The sequence below is a fragment of the Micromesistius poutassou genome, assembly GCF_964030765.1.
Source record: "Micromesistius poutassou genome assembly, chromosome: 1".
NCBI lineage: Eukaryota > Metazoa > Chordata > Actinopteri > Gadiformes > Gadidae > Micromesistius > Micromesistius poutassou.
The window spans coordinates 174,807-202,663 of NC_140271.1; the positions used below are offsets into that span (position 1 = coordinate 174,807).

At 42.7% G+C, this 27,857-nt stretch overlaps 1 protein-coding gene and 2 pseudogenes across 4 annotated transcripts; 1 reads left to right on the forward strand and 2 right to left on the reverse strand.

Annotated features, from left to right (window-relative positions):
* Positions 1 to 3,788: 3,788 nt before the first annotated feature.
* LOC311381317 (somatostatin receptor type 5 pseudogene) lies at positions 3,789 to 6,051 on the reverse strand (annotated as a pseudogene). Its single transcript has 3 exons — positions 5,308 to 6,051; positions 4,488 to 4,898; positions 3,789 to 3,866 (listed from the first exon to the last, which is right to left on the reverse strand). The product of its transcript is annotated as a somatostatin receptor type 5 pseudogene (transcript).
* A 7,148-nt stretch (positions 6,052 to 13,199) lies between these two features.
* Positions 13,200 to 14,054, reverse strand: LOC311409608 (myeloid-associated differentiation marker pseudogene; annotated as a pseudogene). Its single transcript has one exon. The product of its transcript is annotated as a myeloid-associated differentiation marker pseudogene (transcript).
* Positions 14,055 to 17,231: 3,177 nt separating this feature from the next.
* On the forward strand, positions 17,232 to 27,779 carry cUnh17orf75 (chromosome Un C17orf75 homolog). 2 transcript variants are annotated; one of them, XM_084488553.1, is made up of 10 exons: positions 17,232 to 17,745; positions 18,812 to 18,886; positions 19,474 to 19,599; positions 20,087 to 20,215; positions 20,377 to 20,437; positions 20,550 to 20,669; positions 21,225 to 21,286; positions 23,172 to 23,308; positions 24,399 to 24,502; positions 26,276 to 27,779. In XM_084488553.1, exons 1-10 carry the CDS (start codon positions 17,603 to 17,605, stop codon positions 26,489 to 26,491), a joined length of 1,173 nt encoding a protein of 390 aa, XP_084344679.1. In that variant the 5' UTR covers positions 17,232 to 17,602; the 3' UTR covers positions 26,492 to 27,779. The 2 variants fall into 2 exon arrangements, with proteins under 2 accessions (XP_084344679.1, XP_084344680.1); XM_084488554.1 differs by lacking the exon at positions 18,812 to 18,886.
* The last annotated feature ends 78 nt before the right edge of the window (positions 27,780 to 27,857 follow it).

The following is a 27,857-nucleotide window of genomic DNA, read 5'->3' on the forward strand; positions in this document are numbered from 1 at the left end:
CAAATTCATATTATTTCCACTGCCTACTGCCAGTATATTAATGTCACTATATATTTGAAGGGGGCACATCTTCCACACTAACTACTACACAGAACCAGACCAGTGGCGATTTGAGAGTCTGTTGGGGCCCTAGGCAAAAATTCCCAGGGGGCCCCTCCAACCAACGTTCCTCACCGGAACGTGAGGCAAAAATGGTGATGCAGGCCCCTGACGTGAAGCAGGTGCTGTAGTAATTTAGTTAATGATTATACTAAGAACTGTTGGCTACCTTTCATACTCTTTGCAGCAGTTTTACGTTTTTTTACTTTGCTTGGCATTCCAATTTCCACAAGTGCTCCTAAATAATAAATTATAAAAGAACAAACTGTCAGTGAACAAACAGACAGTTTGACCATGATGTAAAGAAACTACAGTTAAAAAGTTTCATCTGAAATATAAGATAGCTACAACATAATTACGTACCACTGTGAAACGTCCCGCTCCAGACTTTGTTATTAGGTGGAATTAGCTTTCAAGCCCGTATTGCTCGGGCTTAAAAAGGTTTGGTCGAACTGAAGCCATTGATATCAGCAATGTCTAAAGCAGCTTTGGACTCAGCGGTGTGAGATGGCCAACAAACATGCTTTAAGTTCATATTATCGTTGAGGTGGTTAACAGCAAGGTGGATGGAATCCTTGGTTTGCAGTTTGTCATTTTAAGTTTGCGGTATTGCTTTTTAGTTTACATGTTAGGCTACCTTCTGGAGTTTCTTTGGTCACTTATTAGGTGAAATTAATTGAATGTTTGAGGTGGATTTGATTTATGCTTCTGAACATCTAAACAGTGGACTTGGTGACTTTATTATTGTTATTATTTTAAAGAGATTGACAAGGTTACACTGAGTTTTGTTGTTTAGCTGTTCTTGGTGACTTTGAAAACACTGGGAATCGTACATAGAATTTTTGGAGGGAAGGAAGTGTTGGATATTCACTGAACAACTTTTTTTTAAAACAGAAAATCCTGATGGTTTGCTTGGTGGTTGTTCTAATCGATCATACCATGTTGAAAAAAAAGCAAACAATCAGCAAGATAAATGGCTTTTGTCTGTCCTGTTTTGTCCTGCCCTGCTTTTGTCTGTCCTGTCTGTCCTGTCCTGCAGAACATGGCATTTTCAGTGGGACAGCGCAGGTATAAAGCACCTGCTCCATGGGCTTCATGTGTTGATGTTTTTTTTATCATTGGTGAGAACTATGTTTCTATGTATTTTATTTACCAAACATTTCTTTCTCTCTCTCTCTCTCTCTCTCTCTCTCTCTCTCTCTCTCTCTCTCTCTCTCTCTCTCTCTCTCTCTCTCTCTCTCTCATTCATTCATTCATTCATTCATTCATTCATTCATTCATATATATATATATATATATATCCATAGCATATTGATCCCCACTGTTTCAATTTCTTGCCCCACAATGTTACTAAAAGAGGTTTCTGGAACAATTTTTACCACAAATTACATCTACCATTGGTAGACACATTTTTAATCAGGAGAACATCACATGGTTCATATGATTAGTTGTGAGAAGCCTTGCGGTACGTACCACTATCTAGGAAGTCATACAGGAAATGCAAATGCAAGAAGCAGAAGACACCACATCCATGGATGATATGAAGCAAACAAAGTACAATCGGATTGGGAATTTAACAAATTATAATTATATAATTAGTTTGGGTTTAGCTGTTTTGTTTTGTTTCATCCTTACAAATAAGACAGATGCCTTAATTTGTCCACACTGACCATCCATAGCCCAATCACAGCTTTCAGAACAATACAACCTTCCAAGCGATGAACAAATAGGCAAAATGTTTGTGTTACAGGAACAGGAAGCAGGTCTTACTGTCATAACTCACCTCATACATCATAACTTTTTTTTCTGTACATGGAAAGAAAAATAAGTTGGCCACAAATAATGGAGGGGATAAACGTTTTGAGTGGGGGGTGCAGTTGGACTGTGTGTCCCCCAACAGGCTGGCATATGACCAGGTTGTCAGTAAATAAAGCGTGGATAGGGGACGGAGAGGACCAGAGAGAGAGAGAGAGAGAGGTGTTGTCGCAGCAGAAGTGTGGCTTAAGTGAGTTTGACGTGGGTGTCAGATCACACCGTGGTTTCACACAACATTGTCAACAATAATGCATGCATTGCTCCCACATCCACACTGTTGAGTCCTCTTTAGCACATTTTCAAAGGGTGTGGTAAAGATCCAAAAATGGCTGTCAAACAAACATGCTGTCAACCCCTGTGCAGGATTATTTTAAGGTGCCTTTAAGGGAGAACTAAACCCCCTTGGCCCGCCTTTAAAAAAAATGCTTTCAGGTTTTATTCATTCTGGGCCTGCAGGACTGCCAACTCCCCTGTAAACACCCCTCAAATTCAGTTTTAAGAAACGTAGAAGAGGTGTGTCTCATCAATGCTTAATCGGCAGTTATATAGCTAACATAAGGTTATACATGTAATAGCAGGTGTTTACCCTAGAGATGGTGTCCTTTTCAATGCAAAAAAATCCATAAGAGGTGTTGAGGTTTGGTTGTAGTTTAAAGTAGGTCAGGGAGATGGAGAAGAATAATTGCTGGTAGCTCATAGGAGGAAAGGATGAGGGTATGTTCAAACGTAAAATGTAATAAAAGTCAATATTAAAAAGTATTAAAACAAATAGATAACATGAAACATGAAGGAAACAAAACAAACAGATATAATGAATGGATCTTAACACAGGAAATATTTTTTTTATGATTTAATGTAAGAAGATGGTATATGATTTAACCCGTATAACAAGTTATATGTTAAATCCAGAAGGGATAACGTCATTGGTAGTATCAAAAACAGGTGTGTGTATAGGACTTTCATTGTTTGTAGCACAGCATTGATACAACTTAAAATGTCTAAATATATATTTTTATATTAATTTATTTGATTTAGTTGATTTCCTCCCCCCCCCCCCCCCCCCCCCCCGCCCCACAAAAATACTTGAAACTACTAAACTGCTTGTTCTTGAATTAAATTTTAACTGTGAATATGGGGTGTCATAAATTCTCCCTGCTTGAAAATTTAAATCTTTAAATAACCTTTTTACAGGGAAAAGGTTACTTAATATGAAAGGTCATAATAATAAATAACCTTTTCACAGGAAATAATATTCATGTTTCATATGTAGACCTAATCATTTTATATAATATATCTTATATTACATTTTCTGTTTAATTTTAGGAATGTACTGTATATTAAGGACATTATTATTTAATACCTGAGATTTAAAATTAAATTTAGACTTTATTCTGGTTTAGCATATAATTACCATGTCTTGAACAATTGTAAAACGTTGTTTAACTAATTATGGAAAAATGCTTGCCTGAAAAAAAGAAGCAAATACAAGTTAAATAAGTGCCTTAGTGAACACACTGGCCAAATAAGAACTTTTAACACAATTTCAAAACACATGTATGCTTAATTGAAACATTGTTACAGCTAAACAATCACTTAAGTGCAGGTTGAATAGCCAAATTCAAAAATGTTAACTGAATTTGATTGTTTAAAAATGTTCAACTATGTTCAACAATTATATTTGGAACTCACTCACAGATCTGTCTTACAATAACATTACGTTTTCACAATGGCATCAGGAAACTTACAAGATATGCTTCCCATTTCAACTTTTGGGATTGGCTGGGAAGAACTAGGGTCATTGGAGTAATTTAAAATTTAACTTGGGCTTTGGACCTCCGTATAGCAGGACCATAAGCAACGTGAAGCTTGCATGCTCAGAACGTTGTCTGATCAATCACTGCTTTATGCTGGGTCGGCAAAAGCTCGTCCTTGACGGTTGCACTTACGTCTGCCTGGTAAGACAATGACAAAGACAGAGTTAGGTTTAGGGCAACAATGTTAAATGTAATATCACTCAATGACGAAGAGATGGATAAGCAGTGGTAGATAAACAGAGACTGCAGTAATAAAATCTGATTCAGCCATAACAGAGTACATTAGGGGAAAAAGTTAAAAAATCAATTGCACATGATATGGACGAATACCATTTACGATTCAAGGGGTTTAGGCCAGGTATAAGGTTAGCTGGGAAATAATCTAGTTTTTCACTCACTGGCTGTACATAATCATATTTATAATATGATATGAAAGACAATTGTCTATTTAGCTGTTTTAGAATTGAGGAGACCAGGCTGGTATTGTGTGGATAGTAGGCTACACATCCTTGCTTGCTTTATACTCTAGGTTAAACGACTCAAAACAATATTTGCAAACATGGCACCTTGTTATCTAGCTCTTATAACAAGGTGATATTCTATTCAACTGATGATCTTCTAATAGAGCGATTGTCAAAGACTCTATCGTATCGTTTCATTGGAATTTGGCCTTGCAAAAACCTTTTAGGTGATTGTGATAAAGGGACCTGACTTTGACTAGTTAGGTGACATGAGCTACATGTCCCTGCTTCATATTACCTCTGTGTTTAGCGTGTTGTTTCCATTCGTGCAATGACGACCACCAGGCTTCCCGGTTGGATTCTTCTTGGTCCCTGCCTGAGGGCCCCCTGATTGAATAGTGGTGTCCAACCCGCTCCTCTTGTGGAGGCACAGCACCTTCCGGAAGCTTTGCTTGAAGTTGTCGGACAGGAAGCCATAGAGAAAGGGGTTTGCGCAGGAGTTGACGTAGGTGAGGATCACACTGAAGAAGTAGAAGCCAGCGGTGACGTTATTCTCTGGGATGATGTGTACCAGGTTGACGATGTTGGTGATGAAGAACGGCAGCCAGCACATCACAAACACCACCACGATGATCACCACCATGCGTGTCACCTTGCGCTCTGACTGGCGTCGCGTGGTCAAGCCTGCCCGCATGCTTGACGATCTCACCTAGATTTTGAAATTGAAGCAGGAATGGATTATCTTCATACATTAGCAAAAGGGAAAACCTGTAGAGCAAGAACTACGATGGACTGCCCTCACATGACTGTCTCTCTTCGACCACGCCCCCCCTTTCGATTAACCATGATTTTTATAATATTCCGAATATTCATAACAGTTCATCCAAAATAATGCAGCTCAACTAACTCAGGATAGGCTAGGGTGTTCAATGGTCAGACGAGAGGTTCTGAGTCTGGTCCAGGAGACATTCATGAATGCAATGCCAAAATGACATCAATCTATTAACCAAATAGCTAAAATGTAAATAGAAACACTGTACATTTAAGATCATATGGTAATAACATAGAAATACCAGCAGTATGAAAGAGGAACATCACAATATAATTCAACGGCGTACCTTGATTACAATGAGCAGGTAACACAGACATATGACCAGCAGGGGAGCAAAGAAGCCCAGGATGGCCGTGTAGAGAATGAAGACCGTGGACCACAGGTCATGGGGATCAGGCCAGCTCATGTTGCAGGAGTTGAACCGGTCCTGGACATCTGAGTATATGGTGACTGGCAGCACGACCAGGAAGGACATCACCCACACCAAACACATGAAGACCTTGGCCACCTGTGGCCTTCGCCACTTCGCACTGCGAATAGGGTGCACCACTGCCAGATAGCGGTCAATGCTCATCGCCGTCAGACAGAAGATGGACGTAAACTGGCTCATGGCATCGGCAGTCATGTACACTTTGCAGAGGAACTCCCCGTACAGCCAATAGGAGAGCACGCTTTGGGTGCCAAGGACGGGGATGCCTAGGATGTAGAGTTCATCGGCCACGGCCAAGTTGAGAATATACATGTTAGTCACTGTTTTCATCTTGGCATAGCGCACCACCACGTAGATCACCAGCGTGTTGCCCAGCAGTCCCACAATGAAGACGGTGAGGTAGATGATGGCGGTGGCCACCGACCAGCTGCCGAAGAAGGGCGAGGCCTCGTCGTTGGTGTCATTGGTGGTGAGATAAGAAGTGTTCACGGCGGTGGAGTTGGACAAGTAGACCAATTGAGGCGTGGAGGACGGAGACCTGTATGTCATGTCCTTGGCCTCTGACGTCCAGCTGTAGTCATTCATTGTGAAGGTTTTCATTCAGGGACCTTTGAAACACATTGCAGAGGAAAGATGCAAGGAATGATTAACTTTTTCTTAACTTTCTTCAATTTTGTTTGGGGCTTTTATGCAATACGAGTTAAGCTGTCATCGATAAACTATTACAGGGGCTCATAACTGGTCTTTGTCACGTCCTTTACACCTTCCACACTTTGCATGGATTGCACCAAACTTAAATGCAATTCTGTAGGATGTTATGTGAGTATACAAGTATAATTTGAGGTATTCACAGTATGAATGCATCTACTGGCATGGGCAACAGGCTCCCTATATATCTGCTAAGGGAAAGGGATTCCATTGAAGGCTCTGGGCATTCAGCCAACCTACCGTTTCTCCCAATTCACTCCTTGTTGACAACACACATTGGAACAATCATGGAGAACCAGTTCAACGTTTCTCAGAAACCTGGCCATGGGGTTACGACTTTGCACCAGCAAGAAAAAAAGACTAAGATTGACATTAACTGTAATGAAGTGGCAATCCTATCCTGTGCAAGGATATCTGGACAAACATGAACAACATACATTTAATTGTTTTTCAAACAATCTTTCAAAAATTAACATTTCATTAATGAGCAGGTAGGGGTTAGGGACACTAGTCTGGTATTCCTACAGGTAGATTGTAGACATTGGGGTTTGGACCCACACCCTTTAATTAAAACCTCTAGAAACATAACAAATTAAGAAATTCTGCATAGCAGTTCCTCCAAATGACGGAGGTTACAGACCATTTAAATTTAAATCTAAAGCCGTTTTGGCTTGACATATTGCTCAATGGTCTGGTGTGGTTAAGGTCAGACTAGGGATGTGGGCAGCTCCACAATAGGGGAGAATTACCTCAACACCCCCGCCCTCCCTCTTTCTAGTCCAACTGACACAACAAGTTTAACTTTTTTGCTTTGGACTTCTTTCAACCTCTCTACTTTTGTTGAGTCTCAATTGTGTCTTTCTTATTTGTTGTCTGTCATGGTTGTTTATTTTTTTGACTTATTACGGTGAGTTATTTTGGTGACAATAGAGGCTTGTCAGGTGAGTCAACAATCACCAAATCTGGCCCTCAGACTCAGACCATGGTTTGAATTGTCTAAGACATAGACAAGTGTTTTTTGAACTTAAGGGAACTTAGTTCAATTTGATCAACCGCTCACAAAAAGCAATTCATAACATTAAAAAGATTGAAGACCAGCCCAATGCACCAAGCACCTCACAAAACACACAGGCAATTATGGAGGCACGTACGCACGCAAGCGCAAGCACGCACACACACACACACACACACACACACACACACACACACACACACACACACACACACACACACACACACACACACACACACACACACACACACACACACACACACACACACACACACACTACTACTACCCATAGTAATGCACCTTTGTGGCACTCAAGTGGAAATTATTCGTTTATATTTTCTTTTAATATAGATCGTAGGTAGTCCTAGTCCGCTGGGGGTTTTGTCGCTCTCCGGCACTTGTATGTGAATGCTGTTTTTATATACAGTATGTAGGTCTACTTTTAGAGTACTCTTTCATTGTGCGCATAAATAAATTACAAATCAAACTAAACTAAACTACAAAATGTTTTTTGCGTAAGAATAATTCGGAACGAATAGGTAGTTTTAAAGCAGAGCCCAGATAATTTAGGACAATGGAGTAGTCCGTTTGTGACGAAAGGGTGACCTTATGGCAGTTGGTGGAGGCATACTTGTTGCACAAATAATATTGACATGACGTCCAGATTCATCGAACCGCTCTACAAAACACAAGGATGACGCGCGTCCCGCAGCGATGTGTGTTGACGAACACAAAAGTTGGTCCCCTTGCGACTCCGAGCGCTTGTTGACATTTCTATCAACAACAAGTGCTTCATAATAGGCCAGAGACATGCTGGAATATTAATTTAGTTTAATTAGACCATAATAAAGTCCTACGATACTACGATATAGGCTACGCATAGGCCCGAATGACGAAATTAACACTTTAACCCTTTTTATTCTAATATGGCAACGGTTATTGAAAAGGATGCGAACAGGCGTGTAACAACAAATTGTGCGACACAGATATCATGTGACTTTTGACATTTAGTCTTTCATGTGGTATTTTCTCCATAATAGGCCTAATGAATGCGCGTTTTATAGAATCATACCATTAAAGTAATTGAGATCATAAAACACATTATTTTAAAAAGCATAAGAGGTTATTCCTTCATGACATTGGCAACAATATCTAAAACTGTTTTAATTTTTAGCATGAACATAACAGAAAACAACAATTTCACACCACGAGGGTTTTAACTGTAAGCTCCTGTCTGTCTCATATCCTTGGTACGCAACTCCCGCCACGTTTGTCTTTGGTGGCAGGCTGTTTGTTATTTCAGCGAATGCTTAGAAAAATATTATAGCAAAATCCTTCCTTCATACTTACATAAAGATTTCTGTGTTTTGTATCGGCAGCGTCGTTTTTCTATGTATTCTTGCCCAAAAATCCACAAGACAAAATATCCTGCCGCTTGAACTGACATTATGGATTACATCTAAAATCACGACCATGTTATCCAAACATAAAGTAGGTCTACTAATACAAACGACGATGCCCAAACTTTCAGTTATGCTTGAACTCTGGCGAAGTCCGATGCTGTCAGTGTCGACCACAGTGGTCTGCTGGTAGCCTATTTATGTTTTGGGGCAGAAAACACGTTACCACTCCTTTGGACCAACGAGACACTCCCATTATTTCCAGTTTCCTATCTTCGCATGATTGCCATCAGAATATGTGGGTAGGAAGAAAAAACATCCATTGTATCGTTATTTAAATTGGAATATTTATTTATAAATATTCCATATATAATATAATATATAACAATAATAGAGATACAAATAGCTATTCAGTATTGACTAATTGATAGGCATTCCTTTGACGCATCAAACAACAATATATACAATTGTGAATCGGAATTAGTTAGACATGTAAACAACAGTAAATATGTGAAAAGATTAAGCACAATTTATGGCCTTATTATTTTATAAGTCTTTGCTTCTCGATTCGATGGCCACAATGTCCGGATTTAGGTCAGTCTGACAATACCACACACCCCCATACACAGACTTGTACAAAACGTGCACGGGCAAGCACACACACACACACACACACACACACACACGTGCACACGTGCACACACACGTACACATTCACACTGCCTTCATGCAGGTATAAAACTAAAAGATGCTCCATCACGTTAATCTGAACTGTTTACAAGGACACCTTCAATGAAGTGTCTGAACTACATTATTCATCATTTTAATAAATATTTTCATATACATATATTGACCGATACAACTGTCAGGCACCTCAGGAGGGTGAAACGGGGTACCATCCAAGCTGTGTACAGTAAGGGGATGGGACTTTGTTGACGTCAACTGAGGTGGTAGTCGGACGGTGGAATGAGCACTTTGAGGAACTACTGAATCCGACTAAAACGCCCTCTATGGTGGAGGCAGAGCTTGAGGCTGATGGGGTTCTACGTCAATTTCCCTGGTGGAAGTCACTGAGGTAGTCAAACAACTCCACAGTGGCAAAGCCCCAGGGATTGAAGAGATTCGGCAGAAATGCTGAAAGCTCTGGGTGTGAAGGGGCTGTCTTGGCTGGCACACCTATTCAACATTGCGTAGGAGTCTGGGACAGTGCCAAAGGAGTGGCAAACCGGGATGGTGGTTCCCCTGTTCAAAAAGGGGGACCAGAGAGTGTGTGCCAATTACAATCAATTACAATCACACTCTTCAGCCTACCTGGTAAAGTCTACTCCAAGGTGCTGGAAAGGAGGGTTCGGCCCATAGTCAAACCTCAGATTGAACAGGAACAATCAGGTTTCTACCCCGGACGTGGAACCACGGACCAGCTCTTCACTCTTGCGAGGAAGGGAGTATGCCCTTCCAGTCTACATGTGTTTTGTGGATCTGGAGAAGGCTTATAACCAGGTCCCCCGGGAGATACTGTGGGAGGTGCTGCGGGAGTATGGGGTGAGGGGGTCTCTTCGCAGGGCCATCCAATTTCTTTACTCCCAAAGCGAGAGCTGTGTCCGCGTTCTCGGCAGTAAGTCAGTTTCGTTACCAGTGGGTGTTGGCCTCTGCCAGGGCTGTGCTTTGTCACCAATCCTGTTTGTGATATTCATGGACAGGATATCAAGGCGTAGTCATGGTGGGGAGGGGTTGCAGTTCGGTGGGCTGGGGAACTCAACACTGCTTTTTGCTGATGATGTGGTCCTGATGCATCATTGGCCTGTGACCTTCAGCACTCACTGGATCAGCTGGGATAAGGATCAGCACCGCTGAATCTGAGGCCATGACTCTCAGCAGGAAACCGGTGGATTGCCTACTCTGGGTAGGGAATGAGTCCTTACCCAAAGTGAGGGAGTTCAAGTACCTAATGCCGCTTTTCCACCGCCAGTACCAGCTCGACTCAACTCGACTCGCCACGCCTTTTTTGCGTTTCCATTGGCAAAAAAAGTACCCAGTACCTAGTACCGGGTACTTTTTTTTAGTACTACCTCTGTCGAGGTTCCAAGCGAGCGGAGTAGGTACTTTTGTGTGACGTAAACAGGCTGCTGGTAACTGATTGGCCAGCAGCTGTAAATGGGAATAATCACTCAAAGTTAAGTTGTGTCCGTCGTGGTTGGAGTCCACGAACCCGCTCCCGAGGGGGACAGTGATCAGCGTTTCGCCGTGTGTGTCGCTCCTTTCCCAGGGCTAGAGTTAGGCTGTGCGTGGTTGTGTGTGTCGGGCGTGGCTGGAGTCCATGGACCGGCTCCGGAGGGTCAGCGTTTCGCTGTTTCGTTTTAGTGTCGTTCCTTTCCTAGGGCTCGAGTTTCGCCTCCATCAACGTTACCGTATGACAACAATAGACGCGCAGTCATTGCGCTTTTTATTTTATTTTATTTCCCATCATAACCTTTCCCGGGAATCAGGAAATAGTCTTGATGAGATTCAGATTTTCCCGGGAATCGCGTCTCCCGTGATTAAAACCTAATGACGACCCGCCCATGGTGGAGAGGTTCTTTTCTACGACCCGCCCACATTGAAGAGGTACTTTTTTAGATGGAAACGCAACCAAACCGAGTCGGTTTGTTGGAAGGGAGCTCCGCCGAGCTCAGTACACACTGAGCATTAGGAATAACCTCACACATGAGGGGTCATTGCCTCGGCGGCACTTGGTGAGGCTCTAGGTGTTTTTACACTGCCAAATATGCTGTCTTATGCGCGCCTTTTTCGCGGCACGGTCCGCTTGTTTACACTGCCCGAGGTAAATTGCCTGCTTGTGCTAGCACCCCAATTTACCCTCCCGGACCCTACTCACATTGGTGGTCTATTGGGTTTCATTCTGATGTAAATGCGACGGCTCCGCGGTTCCAGGGGGGGTGGGGCTTGGGTAGAGGTGTTGCTGTGCTGTCTCCACAGAGACAACGCAGCGATATCATCATGAGCAGTTCTAACTGGAGAGAAAGTGAAATCTGCGAGCTGCTGATCATGTGAGAGAAGGTGATGCAGTCGCATTAAACAAAGACGTTGAAAGATGGTGCGATCTACGAGAGAGAAGAACTGTCCTTACGAGGCTTTTGACGGGATAAAAAACAATTGGTCAGCAAAATAAAGAATATGTTGCCGTTTTTGCACTTGTAAATAGTTAATCGCGTTTGTAGCCTAAACTCACACATGAACTCATGCAAGAATGAAAAAATAAAAACATTCGGGAGTATGCAAATTATTCTAAAGAGGTCTAGACTCTTCTCCCGTGAATCAAGAAAGCCCGCGCTGTGAAGACGGGTGATTTTACCCCCTCGGTTTTACACGCAAACTTGAGATAAGATGGTCAAATCGCCGGGTGTGCCAAGCCGCGACCGAACCGGCTTGGCAGTGTAAAAATGCCTACTGTTTTGATTGGCGCACCCTAGAATAAGTGTCTATATTATTTTCCTAGCCAGCGGACCAAAGTTAATACCCAAAACAATTTACGGCAGCTCAGCTGTCACCTGTAACGTCGTTATGGCAATTAGTGCGTTACAGTTTATTGTAAAAGCCGGTTTATTGTAAAAGTAACTATTTGCGTTACTGTAAAAAAAAAGTTGCTATATGTCAAAGAATTGGGATTTTTCTGAGCAGTTTTCACAAGTCAGTTGAAATGAGTAGAACAGACAGGTACTTGTTCTCGTTGTGAGATGCTTCATTAAATTAGAGTTGCTTACAACGGATGTCAACAAAGTCTTCCCTCCCGGACATAATGTACACTTTACATGCACGTTCTTGCCTTTGTTTAATTGTCTATGTGTTTGTGCCCACAATAGGTTTTTGCTCAAACACGATACAGTTTAAATGCTTGTCACCCTTCTATATTCTGCTGTCCTGGCCAAAAACAATGAGGGCTGGAATGCGATCAATTCATTATTTATTTATTGGTCAAATGTATTCAATCACACAGTGCTTGAAAAGCATTGAGACAAGTTATGATTAAAGGAATGAATAGAATACCGGCATTTAGATAGCTACCAACTTTTATACAAAAGGCATATATTGTAATATTTGATACTAAGTGGGTTTTAAATGGACCCTTTTCAAGACACGCAGGAAGAAATACATATGATTTGGTCACCCTGGATTGGACGAGCTGGATGAACTAAATCAAGGCATCAGAATGGAAGAGTTCTGGTGTATCAGGATCTAACATTACACCAGAATCTTGTTTTTGTATTTTTATGAGAGATTACACTTGAACAAAGTTGCTCTCTCTCTCTGCTAACTCAATGCACTCAGCGTTCCTGGGATACACCTTCATTGGTCGGTATGTCGTCTGCATTAATTCAAAGGTAAATTGGTATATAGGTTAACAAATTGGCGGAGAGAATCATTGTCGAAGTCTCTATTGTCTGCATCATTTCAAAATAAAAGTGCTCCAAGTTCATAAAATAGCTAAAGCCATCTAAATTAGTTGTGTTAGTATTTGGAATTATAGTATTAAGAATAAATAAAGAGAAATGTTCATGGCCCGAGGGCTATCTAAGGTTGTTTACCATGTCAGGTGTCCTCCATGAGTTTGATGAATGGTGTATTCCTTCCTAACTGGAGGCTGGAGGCCAGAACACCATGCGTATTGAGAAAACACTGTCAACGGTGTACACAATGAAGTTAAAAATGGACATGAAGGTGACCACGAGTACTTTGTCCCACAGGGCCCTGTTTTGGACGCTCCCTTGAAAGCCGTATAAGGGCCAGATCACCATGGTCGTCATGTACATCATCGCCGCCAGCACGTTGGACACAGTCACCAGCAACTCAAAGGACACCGGGAAGTACGAAAGAAGCCGTCCAATGGTCAGCAGGATGATGAGCAGTGCGCATATGAAGCACATACAGTAGACCGCCACGCACCACTGTAGGCCTGGAGACCCGGAGAACTTTGCGGGGTCCAGAGAAGTGAAGATGATGCAGGCCACGAAGGTCTCCAGGATCTTCAGGAGACCTGACACGGTGGACAGGAAGCCGCTGATCTGTCCGCGGGGCCGCAGGCGGGTCAGCACCACCTCGCAGCCGTACGTCAAGAAACAGAACCACGAGGCGACGGAGGCGCCTATCTGCCGGGGGCAGGTGCCGCAGGTGAAGAAGGCGGGGTAGATGGCAGATGCTGCCAGGCACATCAGAGTGGCCAGCATGGCGAAGGCGGTGGTGAAGTCCTCCCAGGACACCGGCACCTTTGCACTGAGCGTAGTGAACTCTAGGATGAGGATGACGAGGGTGAAAAGGCAACAGAAGGACCAGGTGAACATGCACCAGGCCCAGTAGGAGGACTCCTGCGACTCCTGCGCAGTGACCCCAACTGACGCCACAAGCCCAAAGGACATGCAGGTCAGGACTACTGCCACAATGCGCAACAGACCCACGGGGTCAGTTAGCGAACGCACCGACACGTTCATAGTCAGTTGCTCGTTGATGTCTCAAGTGAATGCGCCGACGACGTGTTGAGCTCTGTCTCTGTGGATCTAGTCCCTCCCTCTGGTGTCTTCTAACATATCATCATTCCACATGGAACTCTACTCCAAACTGTGTCGTTTATGGTCGCCACTCCTTTTCTGGCTTACCTCACAGCACATATTGGACTTTGGTCCCCCAGACAAGACATGTTGAGATGCTTATCTGCATAGTGGCTAAGGCACAGTCGCTAAGGCACAGTCGCTAAGGCACAAATGGTCGCCAAATACACATAACTGAGGTAAAACAAAATACAAATAGTGCCAGTGCTTCCCTACTGTTCAGTATAACTTGTAGTTCATGCTTTCTGGATTAGATATGAAGGATTGTGCAGGGCTGGGTTGAGGGCGGGAGGGAGATGGTAAAAATGGAAGATAAAGATGAGGAGGATGTGACTGTATTTATGTTTCTCTCTCAGATTATGTGGCTTAATATTGTGACTACGGTGCAGCTTTTTAAAGGTCAAGGTTGTTCTAATTACATAATTAATTACATAAATGATTAACTAACGTTTATAATGTAACACAGTCAGAGTATTGAATTCAATTTCCGTTTTGTGATTAATTTTTGAAAAAGGCAAATGTAGGCCCGAAAAGAAATACATTGCTCCCTGGTACAAGCTACATGAGATTATACTCAAGACTTTTGCTTTTTGCTTTTGCTTTCGTTGGGTTTGCTGTCAATGCATAACTTAGTATTGACACAGTATTGCTTTAATTAACACATATTTATGACGGGTTGTAGTACAGGAGAACCATAGAATGCATTCCACCCTTCAGGGTTTCCCGTACCTAGACACACCTTGGTAAACAATGAAGAAAAAGGGAATGCGAGTTAGGTTCAGTCAGTCTATAACAACAGTCTACAACAAAAAATTACATATAAATGGATGCGTAAAGAAGCCATTGTTATTGTACAAGACTTAAAAGCAGCCACACAGAGCACGCCTTTAATTAAAAATACAATATCAGATCATCATGTCATCAGCATATCTTCATCGTATGTGCTGTTATATATGTTGTTAATGGTATATATAAATATATCCAAACATGAAAAACAATGTAATAAGGACTCTGAAGTCCTTCATAATTTATATGTTTATGCATCATTTATATAAGTTTGACATCACAGACATTGTATCACAGAAATTCGGAGCTCAAACTGGGATGGTTAAGAACACGAGCCTCATGGAATATGTGTGTCTGCGAGGAACGCCGTTACAAAGGCTACTAACACTATGTCAACCCACAGACACAGGTCCCAACAGCCCTGAGACCTGGGGTTGTTCTGGAAGCTGTACAGTGGTCAAACCACCACTGCCGTCCAATTAGGAGCTTGTCGAAAGGCACTGGGAAGAGGGAGAGAATGCAGTCTATGGTGAAGACGATGATGAGAAGCTCAAACGCACCACTGGAGGCCAGGAAAAGCACTGCAGTGGTTGCTATTGAGGGATATGAGGATGATGCAGGCCATGAAGAACCAGAGGCCTGGCACGGTGGACAGAAGCCACTGATCACGCCGGGCTTGGTGCGGGTAAGGCCCACCTCGGTGACGTACAGGATGACAGGATGAAGGCCAGGCAGGAGGTGACGGTGGCACTGATACTATATTTTGGTGTGAGACTGGGTTGCCAGGCAGAAAATACATGACCTATCAGTATCTGTAGATACTGATAAAGTGCCTTTTTGGCAGATTTATTTTACCAGGAAGTATTTTTGAGGGAAAGGGAAATCCACACAACACATATTGAGATACATATTGTTACCAAATCTGATAACAGCTAGGGGCAACACAATTGCACATAGCCTACTGGCTAGGGAGGCGTGCTGGCAAAAAGTGTAAATTTGATCGTGTAAATTCGTATAAGTGAAAGGATTCTGCATTTAGTCTATAAAGTAACTATGCCAAATGATGAATTGTTCGCCATTAATCCCAATAGAGTGATGCTGATTTCAAAATGCATGAGCAACGTCAAACCTGCCTTGTTCTATAATTTAGGGGATTCGCTTTAAATACACCCTATGTAAGAAATGTATTGCATATGTTTTCGACCGCTGTGAGGTAGCGGCGGAGGCGTAGTGGATTATTATAAGACCCGAACGCCAGCGACCGGGGTTCAAATCTCGCCGGTCCATCATCATGCCTTTTAGCCCCATGGTGCCAGCACGGTCGTGAGAACATGGATTCAAGTTCGAAATAAGTACAAAAATATAATTCCATAACCTTCAGTAAATTATTCCGTATGACTTTTTAAGTTTCACACAAATGCGCATCCGTTGGGAGACAAACCCCGCACGCAGAAATTCAAGACTGACGCGCTACCTCCACTCTACCACTCTCTCACGGAGACACACTGCGCAACAGCAAGCATTGTCTACATAAGGTCCAACAAGGACGATAAAGTAGCGAATACCCTCTGATGAGAACCTGTATCTCTCATAAAGAATATTCTCAGGCAATGCCAAGGGATCGGATCTGTCCCAAAAGACCCTCTGTCTCCGGAGAGACCCCTGTACGATACGGGCTCCGAGGTCTACGGGGAAACCCACAAATGGTGACGTCATTGTCAACGGAGGGGCGAGGAGGCTGCGCTTATCTTAGAACTTATCTTATCTTATCTTAGAACCTGCTCCCGACCAGGTCTGGTTGACAGCACCGTCCCGTAAAATACGGGATCGTTCCGTATTTGGCAACTAGAAGACCTGTCCCGTAATTAACTGATACGGGGCGCACTTTGTTCCGTATTTTGGGGTCGTGGAAGAATGACCGAGAGAACACGAGAACGCAAATTGAGAAACGGCTGTAGTCTTTCTCATTGTGTTTTCTCTAACAGCCTTTAACTGAACAATTGCACAATAAACGATCAAACTCTTGGCATGAAAAATTATCATTTAAATCCACAAACAACATATGATATATGCCCCGGATATGTGTATATAGAAAAAATATAGAAAATATTTTCAGAAAATAATTACATTCTCTCCATTGAAACCCATTCATATTTTACGATCTCAGAGGTCCCATGGGGCCAGCGGAAGAGGCGGGACTTCGGCGCTCTATAAGTGCTGCAAGCCAGGAAATTACGTCACGTTCTCGCTAGCGCAGGTCGGACGTACCGGCGTACCAAACAAACGTCAGATAAGAAACAGCCAATAACTAGGTTTACTTTGTTGCACATCTTGGAGTTGATAAGAATTAAGAGTATCTTTAAGCGTATTTCAATTCCTAAAACATTCCGCTTCACGAATGTCAATTATCCTTGCAGATGTTTGTGGTGGAACCAATGAATGCAGTCAATATTACAGTCGGACACTGTAATCTCTAGACATTAGACGCATGCGCGGACCGTATCCTCTGCAAAACATTTGACAGTCTTTAATAAGAGATGCACTAGTGCCGTCATTATATCGACAAAACTCACGTCGACTCATTCATAATTGAGCACGTTTCGCCTGTGAGTTGAGACAGCGTACCTGTTTAGCTAAATCCAGCAATGTTTACGTCTCAGACCTCGTCCTTCCAAGACTCAATTGATGTAGAGGAGCGAGATGACTTTGACAGCGACGACATTGCAGGCTATAACCAGAAGACACAGCTGAACTGTTACTATGCCATCTATCTATATCAAGGCACCAGGTAACCGTTAACATTCAAGACATAGTTTTACATAAGCAGAGTGCAGATGTTGTGCTCGAATGCATTCTCACAACACAGTGGATGTCTTCGATCACTCGTTCAGCTGTACAGTACTATCTGTACAGTACTATCTAAGGCAGTGTTTTGACCACTCGTTCAGCTGTACAGTACTATCTGTACAGTACTATCTAAGGCAGTGTTTAGCTGTACAGTACTATCTAAGGCAGTGTTTAGCTGTACAGTACTATCTAAGGCAGTGTTTTGATCACTCGTTCATCTGTACAGTACTATCTGTACAGTACTATCTAAGGCAGTGTTTTGATCACTCGTTCAGCTGTACAGTACTATCTGTACAGTACTATCTGTACAGTACTATCTAAGGCAGTGTTTAGCTGTACAGTACTATCTAAGGCAGTGTTTTGATCACTCGTTCAGCTGTACAGTACTATCTGTACAGTACTATCTAAGGCAGTGTTTTGATCACTCGTTCAGCTGTACAGTACTATCTAAGGCAGTGTTTAGCTGTACAGTACTATCTAAGGCAGTGTTTAGCTGTACAGTACCATATAAGGCAGTGTTTAGCTGTACAGTACTATCTAAGGCAGTGTTTAGCTGTACAGTACTATCTAAGGCAGTGTTTTGATCACTCGTTCAGCTGTACAGTACTATCTAAGGCAGTGTTTAGCTGTACAGTACTATCTGTACAGTACTATCTGTACAGTACTATCTAAGGCAGTGTTTAGCTGTACAGTACTATCTGTACAGTACTATCTAAGGCAGTGTTTAGCTGTACAGTACTATCTAAGGCAGTGTTTAGCTGTACAGTACTATCTAAGGCAGTGTTTAGCTGTACAGTACTATCTGTACAGTACTATCTGTACAGTACTATCTAAGGCAGTGTTCTGCCTTGCTTTTCTGCTTGCTGTTAGTGGCGTCGAGGAACACACTGTTCACACACTGTTTACATGTTTTCGGCCTTCATTTCAACACACATTTGACCCACAGACCCACACATTGCAATCTCCAATGTTATTCAACCGTCTGTGAAATAACTGAATTGTCTTAGATCTGAGTCCTCTGAGGAAAGTGTTGCATGGAACAAGAGAAGAGCAGACTCCACCACCAGTCAGGACGACTTTAGGTAACCAAGGAAACCACCGACCGGTTTTCCTCGCCGACTGCTGTCTGTGGTCGTTTCGTCGTCTATCCATGCTGCTACCACAGGAAATAAATCAAGATTGGAATCATCCATTCTGTTTGTTTAGCTGATTGTTTTGCCTCCTGATTTGACGTCATGGCTGTGCTTGTTTTTTTCTACACTACTATGCTACCACGCTGAGTCCTCATAGTATTTCCAAGAGCTCGCCCAGTCTGTGTGACTTCTCCATTAGCTCCATCATAACGTGTGTGTTGTGAAAACAATGCCTTTATGTCTATGCCTAGCAGAAAAAATGAATCACACACACATCTTAATGATGTCATTATTAGGAACACATTGGGGGCACACAGGCTGTGTGGGTCTCCGTCGTTACATGTGTTATCGTTACGTGTTATGTAATTGTGATCTTGATGCTGTGCTTGTGAATCGGTCTTCCATCTCGTCTGCCTCGTCGTTTGCCTTGACTGGCTGCAAAATTCCTCATACTGCCACCGGTTCGTCACCAAGCATCGGCTTGCCGTAAACATAGCGACATAATAACTTGTCTTGTGTCCCGCCTGAACACACAGCCTGACCCTGGTGGACAGTAGCCTGCCGCCCGAGGCGGAGCCGGAGCTTCGCTGCTACATCTCCAGGAGGCTGAGCAAGGGGGCCTTGCTGGAGGGCATGGGCAACATCGCCACTGTGGAGATCAGGTGACCTTGTTTTGTTATTTGTTTGTTTATTTAAAAGGATCCCCATTGGCTGAAAACGCTCCTTAAGTCTTTCTGCCTGGGATCCACATGTAACAGAAGACAAAAAAAAAATCATTCACTGAATTCAATATCATCCAATGAAAGGAAGTGCACACAAAGGCATAATAGAACTTAAAGGTGTAAGAAATGGGCTTACTATCTTGTCGAATATTGTTAGCGATTTTTGGTCCGATAGAGTCTGACGGAGAAAACAATCAATGTCCTTGTTGCAATCACATTCAGATCTTAGTCCGGACAAAAATTTGATCTGAACGCAATCTAAATTATGGAATTTATTTGAGCGGTGAAAATAAATACCTAGGGCACAATCTACAGTCTGTGGACTCTGCTATTCAAACATGTTTTATTGCCTCACTTGCCTCACATTGGCCCCTGCGCAAAACTGGATGTGCGTGTAATATCTCCTTCTTCCTCTTTTTGTGGCCAGCGTCCCAGAGCAGAATGTGGGCTGCTATTGCTGTCTCCTGGAGCAGGAGCACTCCCCAGATCAGCCCGATGCCGAAGGCAATGGCTACGTCATCTGCTTCATGGGGGGCTCAGAGAAGGGGCTCAATCTATATCCTTGCCCCATTGTTGTGTGTGTGTTCTCGTGCATGCGCCTGTAATATTAACGCTCACTTGTTTTGACATAGCTACCGTGAGACGTCTTGCCTTGCATTGTATTTAAGTATTGACTTGTCAAACACACGTACGCTTCCATTTCTTGACTGAACACACATTCAGACAAGAGCTGGATAAGTATGTCCAAGGCCTACAAAGCTGCCTACAAACCCCTGAGGTATGGAAACGCATCAAATTTATAAAAAAAAAAAAGGCTAAAGGCTACCTCCCAAGTGACAATTTATGGTTGATGATTGTTATTTCTCCTTGTAATTATCTGCTGGTGTCAGCTAACCAACCTGGAGACGGAGATCCGTCCGTATCTCAGCAAGTGGTACGAAGAGTCGGTGCTGCATATCCACCGTGTGGTCCAGCTGGTCCAGAGCAGCATCAGCTTCCTGCTGCATGCGGTGAGTCCCCAGGCCTCCCTCGACAATATTACACCATAACAACCCAAAACCTACACTCTTTTTTTTTCTTTTTTTTCTCGCTATTCCAGTTGGGTTCCCAGAATGTAATAATAATAATAATAATAATAATAATTAATTGAATTTATATATAGCGCTTTTCTAGACACTCAAAGCGCTTTACAGTGAAGTTGGGACCTCACTAACCACCACCAATGTGTAGCACCCACTTGGGTGATGCACGGCAGCCAATCGGCGCCATGTAACTGTCAACTGCCGACATGTAACTGTCAATCATGGATAGCCGCATCAGCCTGACTCATGAAGAGGGACAGAATTTGGCAGTTGCTTTGGATGGGATTAAAATAATTTATTCTCATTGACTTGTTTTTAGGGGATACCTCAGAGTTTGGCCCAGCAGCGTAATATAAGTCGAAAAATGAGGGATTTCTGGGATTATCATGGGAATACACATTTTATTTTGTACCATACCTTCGCCCACTCCTACTTAATCATTACATAATATCTGTTGCATTCAAATCTTCCTGCTGTATTCAGGCTTTGAGTCACACCCATGTTGAGGTCAAATCAGATGAAAGGACGAAGAAGGACATCGCCAGGTGAGTTAGTTGACACTTGATTATACAAATGATTATTACATTCAGTTGTATTCATGTGAGTTTCTGAGCGTTATCGTAGATTCAATAAATCTATACAGAGTTAGCTATATCAAGTGTAGTTAGAAAGTTTATTTATATTGTTAATTACAGCTAGTCTCAAAATACTTTTACAGGTCTACGGTTAGTGGATAATTTCAACACGCACACCCGCAGTCTTGTGACCAAAGACCAAAGACTCCATGAAGAGTCAAGAAACTAAATGGCCCTCGCAAAGTAACAAAGAAAAAGGATAGCAACATTATAATGAAAAACCAAGCAGTGAAATAGTACTACTATACTAGAGTAATAAGTACAACCAGAATGGGAGGCGTGAGGGGTCCAGTAGTGATGTCATCTTAAATATTTAAAGGGGACATATTATGTCAGTTTCGGCGCCCCCTCCTGCATAGGAGTGGGGGCACATTTGAATATTACCACCCACTTCCCCATCCCCCTCCAATCAGAGCGTAGATAAGATTTTGTGGACCAGCGGACGAGGGCTGGGCGGAGATGTTAGCGCTTTTCAGTAGCAGGGAGATTACATACACAAATAGAGGTCTTATTTTTGTATGTTTGCCATGAGACTGCCTGGCAGGGAGTCAAAGCCAAAGTTCCTTTCCCCCAATTATTCTCAGCCATGGCCGAGATAACCCCCACTACGAGTCTTTACTTGTTGTGGAAGTACCGTCAGACGCAGTCTTAATGATTCATAATATCATCCGAGGTGCACATAGCTTTTGGCCGTGATATTAGATATTATATAATATAAATACCTATATATTATATAATTTATTATTATTATTATTATTATATAGATATAGAGCTCCGGGAGTCCGCAAACGGCAACAATCACTTCTACATGCTGTGGTTCACCCTGACAGCTCATTGGTCAATGGGAAGCAGCTCTATGCATTAAAGCTACAGACACCAGAAACAGCACATTCTGAACAGACTGAAACAGAGGGAATAGCGGTAGGCAAGATTTTTTTTCCTAAAAGATATTTCCAGCAAACAGCTTCAAAAAGCTGGAACTCATATACTATGTTTACTTGTTGGGAAAACACCATAATATGTCTCTTTTAATAAACAATGAAGTATTCCTAGTCATTTATGAAGGACCGATATCAAACATTTGCTCCTTAATGCTTCAGCGATTCAAATATTTAATTCATTGAACATTCTAAAATTAATTCCTAATAGTTCTTGGCCAGTCATATAAAGCAAGCAAATTTAAGACATAAAGTTTCCGGAGCTTCGAAAAATACCGCAGAGACGATACTTTGCTCAACACATAACAAAAAACAATCACAAGAGCCCTTCTGTTTTCTCTTTCTGCATTTTAATCCTGCGTGCTCTCCAAATATTATCCTCCCATGATGGGGCCCCCAACCTGTTGGTCTGTGGGGGGATCTGTCGTTGGGCCGTTAGACAAAAGAAGGGCCATTTGAGGTTGGAGACAGAGGTCTGGCAGGGACGAGGATGAAGGCGAAATGCACGTCAATTGTTCGATCAACTCTTCAAGAGCAGTGGATGGGTAGAGACCTATGTCTGGCAGGGCGGGGTTGGTAACAGGATGAAGGGGAATACACATAATCATCTAAAAGGGGGGGGGGGGTTCAGAGACAGGGCTCTGGCAGGGAGGGGGGGTAAACAGCACGAGGCGAAAACATATCTAACTGTTAATGCAATTATTATTAATTATTAATGCTATTATTATTATTTTTATTTTGGGGAGTTTTAATGCGGGGGGAAAAAAAGAATAAAGGTTAAATATAATCAACTGTGAAGATAAGGGTTAAGTTGCAGCCTTACGTTGGTTCCTCTCTGCCGCGGTCTCCCCCCTCAGGTTCATTAAGGCAGCCGGCTTGCAGGGTCTCTCCCAGCAAGAGGCCACAACGTCCCTGTGCAAGGCCCTGTCCGAGGAGCCCCCGTCAGACCTGGTCATCGACTGCTCCACCACCCCCCCCACGCTGTCCAACACGGGTAGGCAGCAGCCGTCACATCTCCTCCACAGGCGTCCTCATCCAGTGCTCTGACTCGGAGGGAAATAGCCTTTTGTTCCCGTGTTGAAAAGCAATTATTAATGTTGGAAATATTGTTTGTACTATTTTGGTATTTTTTTTTACTATAAAGCATTGACTAGCGGTGAATTGTTACATGTATTCTTACTGAATTGGTGGATGGTTGGTGCATGCGTTCAGTTGTAGTTTAAAACATCTGGCTTTTTGGAATGTACTTCATAAGTCATAGAAGTCCGACCCCTGCGCGACTGACCGCTGCGAGGTCAGGAGCATTCCTTCCTTGAAGTTGCCACTCACTTCATAGGGACTACAGAGTGGGCAACACGCAGTGGCCAAAAGAATGAACACATAGATGAGCTAATCAGTGGGACAAATAGAACGGCAACTACTTTGATTTCATGTTCGAGACTAACCCTAACCCTAACTCTGACTTGACGTGATTTTTTTTTTTTTTGGAAAATCTTTTTTGATTGTCACACACTCTGTGACTGTCTCTTCGTGTCCTGATGTTTTGTGTTGAGGACCACAATGGAAATAAGTCCTGGACTTAATTGTGTTTTTATCCTCAATTGTATTTGATGTCTTTTCATTTGTGTAAGGCATTTGTTTGATACAATTTAATAAATCAAATCCAAATTAATAAAAAAAAAACTAAAAACTGCTGTACCGAAAAACATACCGAACCGTGACTTAAAAACCGAGGTACGTACCGAATCGTGACTTTTGTGTATCGTTACACCCCTAGTTTCCATATGCTGCAGGAATCCAAGCTATCCATGTTGTTTACTTGTATAATAGAATAATGTTATCTAAATACAACTGAAAAATGTCCAGGCATTTATTTGATCAACGTATCAAAACTGAACCATGACAGAATCATACGTGACACCACCTTTGTGAACCGTTTCACACCTAGCATTTACGCATTTTGTATACATCTATATAAATCACAACCATATATAATTTACTGTTTGTGTGCACTATAAATAATTGTAACAATTTTTATTGTTCTCAGTATTATTTGTATCTCAGATTGTTGCTCTCTTTTCCAGTTAGTAACCGCTTCTGTGATGACTGGATTCAGGCATTCCTTAACGCTGCGGAGAGTTGTAACCCCTTCCTTCTCAGACAGATACTTGAAAACTTCAAACTCAAGGTGGGCTAATTTTAATTTTGACTTCATTTTTGTGAATTATAAAGTTATAAAAGTTACTTCATAAATGTTTCACGCGTTTCATGCATTTCTTAATAATAACTTCTAACATTATCAAGCCACAACTTCTGCAAGGGATCAGAGCTAACAGGGAGGGTTGGTTTGAATCCTTCTGGCGTATGTCCTTAGGCCGTCAGCTGAGGCGAGCCAGTCCAGCGTCCTATGATCAAGGTCAATTAGACCACATTCGCCGTTCGGGGGAGGTGTTTGGTGATTATGTTCCATAGTTTATAGTGGGTCTCCGCACTCGCATTGAGCACTTGGCCACGATGCCCCACTTCAGCATTGCTGCCCCGAAGCGTCCCACATCTGTCCACAGGCGGTTGAGGGCGTCTACTGCTTTCGGGGGAAGGTGCTGGCCAGGAACGTCCGTGGGGTCTTCAATGTAGTGTTGTAGCCGAGATGGTTCCGCTGACTTTGTATGTTTGTTGTCTTTGAATATTGGAGACATGTAGAGAGGAAGGAGCGCAGCCAGTCAGTTGCCTTCTTCTTGCCTTGGTGTTTAGTGTACTCCAGGTGGATTCTGTCTACACCTGGTTCCTTACCGGTCTTCAGGCATTGGATGGCCTGTCCGATTTCTGGTGTTTTGAAACAGTGGATAGGTTGGAATTGCATCCTGGGGCCCTGGACAGCCCATGGACTCTCGCTGATGTTGTTCTGGCGAAGTCCTTGGTCTGCATTAGGGAAGCAGCCATTACTTATCGGGAGTGACACAATGGAGTTTGCTGTGATGGGACACTGTGCTGGGGTCGTTGACCTTCCGTTCAGCTTGTTCATGGTCTGCCACGCACGGCGGCTGGAGTGTGTGAAGTCCATCGATTCCAGTCTCTGTCCATCGTTGCCTACATTTCTCGTTTAGCCTGCAAAGTAGATCGTCTGCTGCTTTGTCCCTATATATGCTGGCTTTTGCTTCTACATGGGTGTGAAGTATGTCTTCACATTCGTCATCCCAGCAGGGAACGTAGGCTTTGCGTATATCCGTCATCCCAGCACACACATGTCACACTTGAACATAATATAGGTTGTTGGTGGTGGGCCAGCAGCTCCCTTTTTCACTAGTGTCATGATGCGTGCCCAGTTTGCCTCGTGACAGTTCCACCTCTAGGCATCCCCCCCTTGCCCTGGTTGGAACAGGGACAGGACGGTCGATGGTGTGACCAGGGGAACATGTCCAGGATGTGTTAGAAAGGGAGTGGCTGGTTGTTGTGCCATTTTGCATATGCCAGCTCTGGATTGGTGGTGCTGTTCCATCGTGCAGAGTAGAAAGTGGGCAGCTCCTTCGGATCTCATAGGAGTGTCGCCTCAGCAGTAGAGGCCCAATCTACCAGGAAGTCACCATCAGCACTGGAGCTAATGTAGCCCCATTCTGTATGACGGCTATTGAAGTCTCCAGCGTAAACGGCAGGGGCTGGGACATCTGGCGACAACGATGAGATCAGTCTGCTTGAAGGTGGCTTGTAGATGTTGACGATGGTAGTGTCTTGCACTTTCGTTGTGATTCCATTCTACTTCTGCTGATATCTCTGATATTGCTATAGCTGACCAGGCCATGTCGTTGTTGACAAACGTAGCCATGCCATGGTGTTTATTGGCAATGTATCCGGTCAGGGTATACCCAGGGACCTCAGGATGTTCTTGTTTACAGCATGGGTCTCCTGCAGTAGATTTAATGTCACATTGTTTTTGTTTCACCCACCCCCCCCTCCACATCTACAGGCCATTCAAGACATGAACAGCCTGAAGCGCTTTATTCGGCAGGCGGAGATGAGCCATTATGCCCTTTTCCGTTGCTGCCAGTTCCTCCAGGGCTGCGGCAACGGTGACGTGTTACTGCAGAACGCCAAGGCGGAACACAGCGACCTGCCTGAGGCCTGCAGGATCATCGCGGTCCTGGAGGAGTTCCTCATGGAACCGTCCCAGGCCCACACCTAGTTTCCTCCTCCCAGTGCTGGTGGAGACAGCCGCTGGTGACAGCTGCTCACAAAATGGTCAGTGTACGCTAATACATTTTGAATAAGAATATGAAGATGCGAGAAGATGCAAGAGTCCACTCTGTTGGCAAAGCCATCATCTTTTACATTTTAAACAAAGAAGCTAACATGGCTGTTCATTTTTTGTCCAGGATTTGAGTTAGAGTTGATTATATGGATGAAAAATGAAACTGTCATTATATACTTCATATTATTACTTCATATTATGACCAAAATTGTATATGTTATGTATGTTATGTATGTATGTATGTATGGTAAATATTAGGGTTCCTTCCTGGATCTTGCACAATCCCCATTCCCCTCCCTCCTCAATGCTAACATATTGAGGAGGTATTAATGTATGTTGACAGAATTTGTTTATTTGACGTGAACATTTGTTTATTATTTTGTTTTTATTCATTACTTACACTACAAACCAAAAAGCTATTGTTATTCTTTAACCATTAGGTTGCTAAACTGACCAAGCTTTAAGTTGTCGTAATGAATTAAATCTAAACACAAGAAAGTAAAATGTTATGCATTTTAGTTTTTTTAGGGTTGGGAATGCACAAATACATTTTTTTCTCATTTCAAATATCACTACAGATATGTTGACTATATGTGTAAATATTTTGTTCATAATTTGAATGGCAATATTGTGTAAGTGAAGTGGCTAGAAAGTATTCTAAGTGTCACCATTCCAGTAGCTCTCTGTTTTGACATGAGAAAAATTTTGCACAGTGTCTGTGCTAGGATATATTTAATAACATGGATGAGGAACTATGAAGTGTGGTATGAGGCAAATATGTTAAAACCACAAGATGACCACAATCCCCCAATAGCCATCTTGGTTCTAAATATTGGGCGCTGCATTCAGGTCCCTGAACACAGCTGCTGTTTGGAACCAAGATGGCCACTAGCGTGATTAAGGCCCCTGATGTCGAGGGTCATCTGTTTCAAGTATCCAACTCTGAAGAGGGACAGTATAAGATTTCCTCCCAAGCCTTGTTCAAGACTTAGAAGCAATTTCGCCCTTTGAACCAGTCTTAATGGTGTGTAGTCTATTTCAGAACTGTAACATGTGAGCTAAGTATAATATAGGTGTGTTAGTATGTGATTGTGTGAATCATAATAATATTTCACATACAAAGTATCTGACATTTCCCTTCTCTGTATCATGCTAGTTTCTCTTTTTGTTAAGTGGTAATTGTTGGTCTTAATGCATGGTGGTGGAATAAATAAAGAACTTATTACGGCTCACATTTGCCCAGGTTGTATTTTTTTAAGACCTATTTCCTGGTAATGTAGTTGAAAATATATATATTTTT